Source organism: Sinocyclocheilus grahami, unplaced genomic scaffold, assembly GCF_001515645.1.
Source record: "Sinocyclocheilus grahami isolate Dianchi unplaced genomic scaffold, SAMN03320097.WGS_v1.1 scaffold459.1, whole genome shotgun sequence".
Taxonomy (NCBI): domain Eukaryota; kingdom Metazoa; phylum Chordata; class Actinopteri; order Cypriniformes; family Cyprinidae; genus Sinocyclocheilus; species Sinocyclocheilus grahami.
In genome coordinates, this window is record NW_015505638.1 from 443,940 (window position 1) to 453,555 (window position 9,616).

At 39.4% G+C, this 9,616-nt stretch overlaps 2 protein-coding genes across 5 annotated transcripts in view; both read right to left on the reverse strand.

Moving 5' to 3' along the window:
* The window catches only part of LOC107552792 (G-protein coupled receptor family C group 6 member A-like), an 8,341-nt gene extending 5,585 nt beyond the window's left edge, over positions 1-2,756 (reverse strand). The window contains exons 1-2 of the mRNA XM_016234788.1: positions 2,548-2,756; positions 1,044-1,341 (exon numbers count right to left, since the gene is read on the reverse strand). Of these exons, the coding sequence (XP_016090274.1) occupies positions 1,044-1,341; positions 2,548-2,756 (507 nt within the window). The remainder of the gene's footprint in view (positions 1-1,043; positions 1,342-2,547) is intronic.
* Positions 2,757-5,094: 2,338 nt separating this feature from the next.
* sphk2 (sphingosine kinase 2) overlaps positions 5,095-9,616 on the reverse strand; it is a 15,001-nt gene continuing 10,479 nt past the window's right edge. For 3 of the 4 annotated variants that reach the window (XM_016234831.1, XM_016234830.1, XM_016234828.1), the window contains 2 exons: positions 7,119-8,838; positions 5,095-6,846 (listed from right to left, as the gene is read on the reverse strand). In XM_016234831.1, coding sequence (XP_016090317.1) covers positions 6,784-6,846; positions 7,119-8,838 — 1,783 coding nt within the window. In that variant the 3' untranslated portion in view covers positions 5,095-6,783. The remainder of the gene's footprint in view (positions 6,847-7,118; positions 8,839-9,616) is intronic. The other variant, XM_016234829.1, reaches the window with a different exon arrangement.

The following is a 9,616-nucleotide window of genomic DNA, read 5'->3' on the forward strand; positions in this document are numbered from 1 at the left end:
GCAGTGTCCACGGGCATGTTGCTGGTGTAACCCGCAGTACCACGGAAAAAGCCGAAGAAGAAGCATTATAGCCGTGACGGCGGCAAATAAATATCAAATCATTAAATCAATATTTAAAACTACAAAAAGGAGTCAACAACGGAACAGGAGATGATGGCATTCGTTCAATCTGCACAAGGACTTGTACCACGGCAGATCAACATTGTTTGTTGCGGACAACTACTGATGTGTAATGCTATGTAGTATAATAAATGATAAGACACTTGTTCTTTGCTTTGTTTTATTTTATATAAGAAGGTGTAACATTAAAATATATTAAAGTGCACACAAACACACAAAACTCAAGTACATATGGAGGGAGGGGTTCTTGCAGACCAATCACAGCGCTTGCGGTCTGCGTAGAATTGACGCGCTGTTAGATTTTTGGAGAGGTGCATGTCAGGCTACGGCGTATGCGTGTGCGTCTATGCGTAAGCTACGGCGTAGGTTCGACGCAGAAGTATAAATTGGGCTTTAGTTCTCATTCACAAAGTTTACGTAATAACACACATGAGCTACAAAAAACAGTCGGTTATGTCTGTGAAGATAAACAGCTGGGAAATAAATTGCATGTTTATTTTAGATCTGCATCTTTAGAACTTTGGCAGCAATATACATTAAATAAATCAATAAATCCACTGCTCTCTTGTCTCCTCTGAGGCTGGGACTCTAAACAGTGTTCTGTGCTCGTCTGTGCAGCCAAAGACAGAACAGTTAGCATGTTTTGCTCAAACTTTCGCCATGGCATTACACCGTTGTCGCTTGCGAAATCAAAATGACAGCGCTATGGGTGGAAATTTACAGATTAAGGGGCGGTGATATTATAATGAGATCCCTTTGCCACGTCACCAAAAGGCTTACCAAAACAAAGTTACTGGGTTAATCTTTTTCACGTTTCCTTGGTTGGTAGATGCACCGGGGACCTGATTATAGCACTTAAAACCTGGAAAAGTCAGATTTTCATGACATGTCACCTTTAAAGAGTTACTTCATGGAGAACTTACCTGTGGAATCAACAGAAGGTTGAGTTCCCTGGCAACTGCGATGGAGATCTCAGAAGAAGAGGGCCCAATTACCGCCATTATTGGCTGGACAGGTTGAGAAGAGTTTGTTGGTGAGTCACAGTCTGAGAACGGCTGTGTGAGATCTTGGACAGCCCAAAGTGCAGTCGTGACATCAGAACATGTGTCATAGATGCGATATCCAAGAGTAATGTTCAAACTGCTCAGCATGGGAGATCTGTTTGCCATTTCCACAGAATGAATCATAGCTAGAGCCTGATTTAGACCTTTTGTGTAGAATCTAGAGAGACACAGTAAGACTTATGGACAATACTGAATAATTACCTAAAGGTTATGATAAATAATTTAGCATTTAATTCAGTAACTATAACTATAAATAACTATTAATATATATAATAACTGTAATAACTATTAAGTAATAAATTATAAGTATTAAATTAAATAATAAAAACATCAGCAACATCATAAAAAAGCCTTCTGCCCTAATTTTGAGTCTAACTGTAACTTTTCACTTCAAAATAAAAACTATATTTTTTTACACTGCAAATCTAAATGTTACTGTAGTGTCCATAAATTACCAATTAACAAATATTTAATATCCAACATAAATAAATTCCCTATATTATCCAATGACAAAAAAAAAAAAAAAAAAACAAGTTCAGTCATTTTTTTGTATGACCTTCATGACTGGATTATCCACAATGAACGCTCACCTGCTGCAGTTTGGACGCTGAGGAGAAGAGAAGCTGTTTAAGCCAATGTAGTTCACTACCTCTACTGCCTCGTGGATGGGGAAAAGACCTCCAATGATGATGTCTCCATGGGCCATGGCTCCTTGGTGGCTGAATTGTGCCAGAAAAGCTTCTGTGACCCCTACCAGCACAGACAACATGAGTAAGAAGTTCAAATCCAAACGAGCCATCACTGCTTTAGGCTGTTTCCCTGAGTTCACCTGGGCGACTGACAGGTGTGCTCTCACACATCTTTGTTTATAATACACATACGGCTCCTTTCATGCATAGCTACAGGAAAGTAAAACACACACCTCCCCCCCCCAACTTGTAAAAGGTAAAAAGGAGGAATCTTCCTGTAAAACAGGTGAAACATAACCGATGACAACACACTCAAGGCCACCAGTTGTTTCTTAATATACATTTGGTGAAGTGTATACAGGAACGAAAAATAATCTCTACCAGGGTTATTATAATTAACTAAAACTGAAATCATAAATAGGTTTTTCCATACTTGACATAAGCATTAACTCAAACTTATTTTATTTCAGCTAGTTTCAAAGGAAACTTTTTCTTTCATTCTGATTTGATGTACTAAAATAAACTAAGACGTAAACAAAAATGTATTTAAAAAAAACGATATAGAGATTGGTTTATAGATATATTATCCAATGACAAAAAAAAAAAAAAAAAGACAAGTTCAGTCATTTTTTTGTATGACCTTCATGACTGGATTATCCACAATGAACGCTCACCTGCTGCAGTTTGGACGCTGAGGAGAAGAGAAGCTGTTTAAGCCAATGTAGTTCACTGCCTCTACTGCCTCGTGGATGGGGAAAAGACCTCCAATGATGATGTCTCCATGGGCCATGGCTCCTTGGTGGCTGAATTGTGCCAGAAAAGCTTCTGTGACCCCTACCAGCACAGACAACATGAGTAAGAAGTTCAAATCCAAACGAGCCATCACTGCTTTAGGCTGTTTCCCTGAGTTCACCTGGGCGACTGACAGGTGTGCTCTCACACATCTTTGTTTATAATACACATACGGCTCCTTTCATGCATAGCTACAGGAAAGTAAAACACACACCTCCCCCCCCCAACTTGTAAAAGGTAAAAAGGAGGAATCTTCCTGTAAAACAGGTGAAACATAACCGATGACAACACACTCAAGGCCACCAGTTGTTTCTTAATATACATTTGGTGAAGTGTATACAGGAACGAAAAATAATCTCTACCAGGGTTATTATAATTAACTAAAACTGAAATCATAAATAGGTTTTTCCATACTTGACATAAGCATTAACTCAAACTTATTTTATTTCAGCTAGTTTCAAAGGAAACTTTTTCTTTCATTCTGATTTGATGTACTAAAATAAACTAAGACGTAAACAAAAATGTATTTAAAAAAAACGATATAGAGATTGGTTTATAGATGTGTATAGACATATTTGGTTTTTAAAAACCAAAAAAAAAAAAAAAAAAAAAAAAAAAATTAAAAAAAAAAAAAAAAAAAAAAAAAAAAAAAAACAATTACTAAGATGCCAGGTAAACTTAAAATGAAAAATGAAAAAAAAATTCATTCAAAAAATTAAAACTATTAGTATCTCTTTTAAATGCTCTTTGGTATCTATTTTAGTATGATACTAAAATAACACTGATCTAATTTATGCTGATCAATGACACAGTGAAATGTTAAGAAATGCATCAATATTAACCAGTCATCTGTATATTCTCTATAAGAAATCACCATGAAGTGCTGTGCAAATGCCTTGTTTACGCCACCTTGTGGTGAGAGAGCACATGTTAGACTCTGTTTTCATCAATACGAGGCGCTGATAATTCCCATAGCATGATTTTATGTTTTAAAATAAATGGGAAATTATGTCTCTCAATGACTTACTGGTCAGCTGCAGTTTTTCAGAATCACCATTCGTTTAGGAACCGGTGTTACTTTCAAGTCTCTCTATCACTCCGCTGTAATTAATAGGTCTCAAGATTGTTACCCAAAATAGAAAGTTTCACTCTTGAGCTTCTAAACATTTGTTAAAGAAAACGAAAAGATGGTTCGGAAGAACAAGAACCTCGTGAGAGACAGAGAGGAAGAAAAAAAGCTGGAATAGAGACAACTCAAACGAAGTCATGTCACACTCAGACGAAATAAGTTGTATGCCTATAGATCAAGCAAATTGGTTTGCATATTAATAATAATATATTATAGTGTTTATCTTGTGACTAGGCTAATTGTTTTCAACAATGTAATGGACTATTTTTCTAGGCGAAAGCAGATTATATAGTGTAATCTACAGGAAAGATCAAATAATTACATTTCAATGGGGGGGGGAGGGGTAACAAGATATAAAGTCACAATGCGAGATACTATATGTAGTCACAATTTGAAGATATTCAGTCATAATATTATTAAAAAGCTAAAGTAAAAAAAAAAAAAAAAAACGCAGCAACTTGGATGCTGAAATTATGTTGGAAATAACAAGTCACAATGTAGAGTGAAGTGGTTAAATTAACCAGTAGGTGGCCACCAACTGCACAAGGACCAACTACGGAGGACAAAAGAGCACCAAAACAATAAATTGCTTCTAGGGGAAAAGGAGGGGAGGCAAGTGGAAGGAGGGAGAGAGGGCAACGCAGACTAGCTGTAATCTAAAGGAGCAAAAGGGCAATGTAGTACACAGTAGGTCTATAATCAAGTGGATGCTGAGATACAAGTGGGAAAACAATGAGAAAATAAACTGCTCATGGAGCTGATAGGAAGGTGGAGACACTACAACAAAGCAAGATAATGGCTGAACCTTGTAGTGGTATGTGGAGATTAGTAGACTGTGAAGAGAAGGATGAAGAGCTGAAAGAAAGAGAGGAAGAGAGTCTGAGACGACGGCTTCCTTGTTTACCAATTTGTGCAAACCTGATAACCAAAAGGAGACAGAGAGAAGTGAAACACGAGGCTATCAGACCACTGGTGCCTTACTCATCTTGTCTAAGAGAAACTTGCATTGTTTTCCACCTCTGAAATAGCTTTGTATTAATTAAAGTTGAGATTGTGTGAAATTATGTCACATGTTTTTCATAGTTCCAGCTCCTTTTTGTTCTTGCCTCCCCTTGAGAATGTGCTAATCAAAGAGGAAAAACATTCCTGAACTGACATTTGTTGAATCAGATCAGAGGAAAACATTTATCCTCAGTGTTCGTAGTGATACCTCTGTCGTACAACTGTTTTTCCTACCTTGGAAAGCCTAAAGAATGTAAAATGTTTCATAGTTAAACTTTATCTGAAACAAACATTTTAAACCATACAGAACTAGAAACTGTAAATAATGTATATACATTTAATAGTAATTACAATCTTAATACAAGCATCGTAGAATGAAGAGACATCTTAAACTGGCATTTTCAAGGTAGACAGCAGCTTGATACCAAATTTATTAGATCACGCTAAGAAAAGAAGGAAGGAAATATAGGAAATGAAAAACAAAACCAAATAACTGGCCCTCTGATTGCAGCTGAATATCATTTGGAGTTCCCAGACTTGCAAATAAAACAACTAAACTTACATACCAGCCGACACTTAAGATGTGAGGATCAACAGAAGCTGAAATTATTGCACTAGACAGAACTAAACAGCTATTCGGAAATACCAGTTGAGTTATTGGAATTAAATATGATTTGCTAATCATTGTAAATTCACATAAGAAAGCTGCATTTGTCAAATTGTGGTCCTCTGGAAAATGAAAAGGACAGAAGAAATGTAAACAGGGCATTTTTCTAATAAATATTTAGGTAAAATTAAAAGCACTGGAAAGGCTCCATTACAATCATACTCAGCTTCACAGCTGGACTTTCCACAGGCCTGTTCTCTTAAAGAGCTGACAAATAAATTTTACTCTAGGGAATCAGCCTTACAAATGGTTTGTGAGAGAAATAGACTAAAATGTAATCAAGTTACTGATCACTATGAAATAGTCCTTGACTAATATTTAACAGATTAATCTTTCAGGAAAGGGAGTTGAAGGTGCATTACCAATTGATCCATAACTTCCAGTTCTTTCTTGATTCATTAGGAATAAAAATTAGCAAACGTTATGCAAGTTTGCATTATGTCATAGAAGACAGTGATACAATATTATTGGGGGGGGGGGGGGGATTGGCTGTTTTTTCAGCAGGGAAATGCTGAACTGGAAGTTTTCCTAGCATTCTTTCTGTGTTCACTGCAATGCATATAGCTAGTTACTGGATATCATCATCATCATCATCATCGCATGCATTTCTTACACAAACTAGCAATGCAATATACAACACAACATCCCTCATTTAACTGTTCCACTCAAGCTACACAATGATTGTGTCCTAAAAATACCTGCAAAAAATGGACGAAAGATGGAACTGATTGCATTTCTTTTTAGTCCCATAAAACAAGTTTTCAAAAGCTGGACGGAGATCTAGTTCATTGCTGATAAATCCTTGCTAAATGAGGTTTCAGAGCAAGTGATACTAAGCCAGTATGTAAATTACTAAGCCTATTATGCAAAACGGGTAGAGCCATATTTGGATGTGGGCGTGACAACCTAAAAGCTAGCTATTGTTGTTAGTGTTTGACTGTCATTTTTTCCACTCTGAAATAAGGCAGGAGCACTGTTGTGAATCAAATGCATACTAAAATGCATACACCAGTTGGACACATTCAGTTTCGCCGTTTCCACTTTTGTGTAGACATTTTAGCATTCTCTCTCCAACTACAGTGTGGGTAATCCAAGTGTAATCCTACAGTCGTGCAATAGGCTGCCAGTTTTCATCCCTTCGTTAAATTCCAAAATACTTCTTGCATATGCAGCTTGAATAAACAATCCCTTAGTTAATCCCAGTAAAAGCAGTGATAGCAACTGCTGGCTTTCTGTTTCTCTCCCCCCCATATGCGGATGGCAAAATGTTATATTATCCAAAGCGTCACGCTAATCCCTGCCTGTTCAAATCCAAACAGGTCAGAATCTTGTAATCTTTATTCCAGAGTCCCCAACAATCAAACGGGCCATGGAGGGATGAACCTGGGACAAAATAAGGTACAATCAGGCATGTTAAAAAAAAGAAAGCTTTCATATATTTTTTTTTTTTCAAATTTAAAATAAAACACCAAAAGCCAAATGTCATTTTAAATGCTTCAAGAGTATTTTGGCATCATAACATTATAATATACAATATGAAAATGGATATTCATTTTGAGATTTGCTAAAAATTACATGTCAGTGTTATTAAATTATTAGTGTTTTTAAAGATTGACTTTGTTAATCAATTAAATATCATTATTGACTAAGCTCACCTGTGCCTGCAGTGGCCCATAGGGCACTAGCTCTCCATCTACAGTGAGGGTTCCTCGTGGTGAAAGCGGCTGAAGGCGGAATGCCCGAGCAGAAATATGACTAACGTAGGGAGAGCTAATGGACAAATGGGCTCCTCTCTCCATTGCTAGGAACAGTCTAAGCAGTGTTGCCCGTGAGATACCAGCCCGCACAAATGTCAAATGGATCAACCCATCATCAAATCGAGCCTGAGGCGCAGCGAAAAGATCTGCTCCCAGGTGGGTCTGATAGATGGCAAGCACCAGGACAAAATCGCCCTCAATAGTGACCCAGTCACGTGTAGGGAGAGGTTGGTCCAGAGGAGGTAGTAGATCATCTTCTGGCAGCTTGATGGAGGATGTCGTGTGAGGGTGGTTCTTCAGGGGTCCTGCAGGCTCTGCAAGGTCAAAGCTGAAGGAAGGGGTCGGCGAATGAAAAGAAGGTGATGAGGAAGACGAGCTGGGAGTGTTGGGACGTGGCACAAGATAAGAAGAGTGGGGAGAGGCGCAAGATGGAGATGAAGGAGGGGTTGGGGAAAGGGACAAAGAAAGGGATGGAAATTTTGGAGGGAGAGAGTTTGAATGCGATTGGTGGAGAAGAGAGAGGGGCCGTGGCCGTGAGGGGTTCTGGTTCTGGTCCAAAGTTTTAGGTTTAAAAGCTTTGAAAGGAGACTGACGGAACGGAGAAGATGAGATGGTGAGGGCTCGCTCACGAGACTTGTCCAATGGAAACGCCTCTCTCTGAAAGTAGGTGCCGTTTACGTCTTCATCCTCCTTGCCATAGGCTGCCAGCTCAAAGTCTTGGTCAGTGTCTGCCCCGATTGGCTGGCTGAAGAAGGCGTTAATTATCTGGCTAGAAGGGGCCGAGTTTTTATGTAGTGTGTGTTGCATCTCAGGTGGAGTCGTTTGATAACTCTCATTGCACTCATTAACCTCATCTCTCGTTTTCGTTACTCCTTCTCCGTCGATCTCATCCCCACCCGGTTTATTCTCTTCTTCCCTGTTCCCATTATTACTGGCTATGTTGTCACACTCTTCCCTTTCGTTTGATTCTGAGCTGGTCCCTGACATCTCCTCCATCTTCTCTTCTGCTTCCACCTCTCTCTCTCGGTCTTCTGCGAGACTGCTAGCTCTCACTACCCCAACCCCTCTTGCCCTCTCTCTCCTCCTCTCCCTCTCCTGCTCTCTCTCCTGCTTCTCCCGTTCTCTTTCCCTCTCTCTCTCCTCATCTCCCTTACGGAGACTTCTTTGTTCACTCAGGCCCATGTCTGAGCAGGTGCGGTGAATGGGAGTGCGACAAAAACCCTCCAAGCCTTCGGTAATGCTACGTGAAAGTGGCCTTCGGGGTTGCTGAGGTGTGGCATCGGGGGACGGGTTGACCATAGTGGGTGGAAGGTAGGAAAGACATCCCTTATAGGAGCGCAGAGAAGCCAATCTCACTAGTGTTCCCAGTGTAAACCGTGCTGAGCCCAGCCCTCTGTAACGCTCACTCTCTATGTCCACATCAGACACAAAACCCCAGGCCACAGAAAGGAAAGAGAAAAGCCTCCTAGGAGCAGGTGGGTGCCCATTCTGATTGGATGTGGTAGATGAAGTGCATGGGCTGGTTGTAACGGACACCAAGTCCATTGGTTTAACCCCACCCCGGCACAGCAGAAAACAGCAGTTGAGAAGGAGAGGCTCCCGAAGGCACATGTCATATCTGAGAGACAGACAGCAAAATAGAAATATTCATGATTGAATTCAATTCATTACCATTTAATAAAACAGCAAAAAAATGTTTTACTATTCATACTTAAAGTCCCCCTGTAGTGAAAATCAAGTTTTTTTATGTTGTTTATTTGTCTATGTGGTGTTTTTAATATGCTTTTAGACAAACCATGTGCCAATCTATTAATCAACACCATTGCTGAGTATTTTCTCCTTAAAACTGTAGTTTCCCAAAGGCAGTCCCAGAAATATGGTTTGAAACAGCCCTCGGTTTGCTACGTCACAAACCAATAACCAATCATAAATCAAAGCAAAAAACCCATGAAGCTGTGGTTTAATGTGAATTTAGAACCGCTAACTTGCATTATAACCCACGGCAACAGTGTAGAAGTAGCCTGGAGTCAGACGCACCTCTCCCACAGCTGCGTCTGCACTTCACACACGCTCGCGGGCGCGAATTAACAATCACAAACGGCTGCATTCGAGTCTTCAAGGCATTTTAGGACACAACATCGCCAAGTAAGTAACTTTAACGAATGTTACAGTATTCACTGTAGTTGTCCGCTAGTAAAAACATAGTTTTATCAGTCATTATCCGTGTATGCCATTGTTTTGCGGTTACTACAGTTCAGTGGATCAGGAGGCACTGGCTGGTGTGACTGAGTGGAGGCGGGACTAATTTGCATATTCATAGATCCGCGTATAGTAAATGAGGCAAGGGTGTAGAGTTACATTCAAGCTATTTTAAGGCATGAGAAAATTATTTTCAC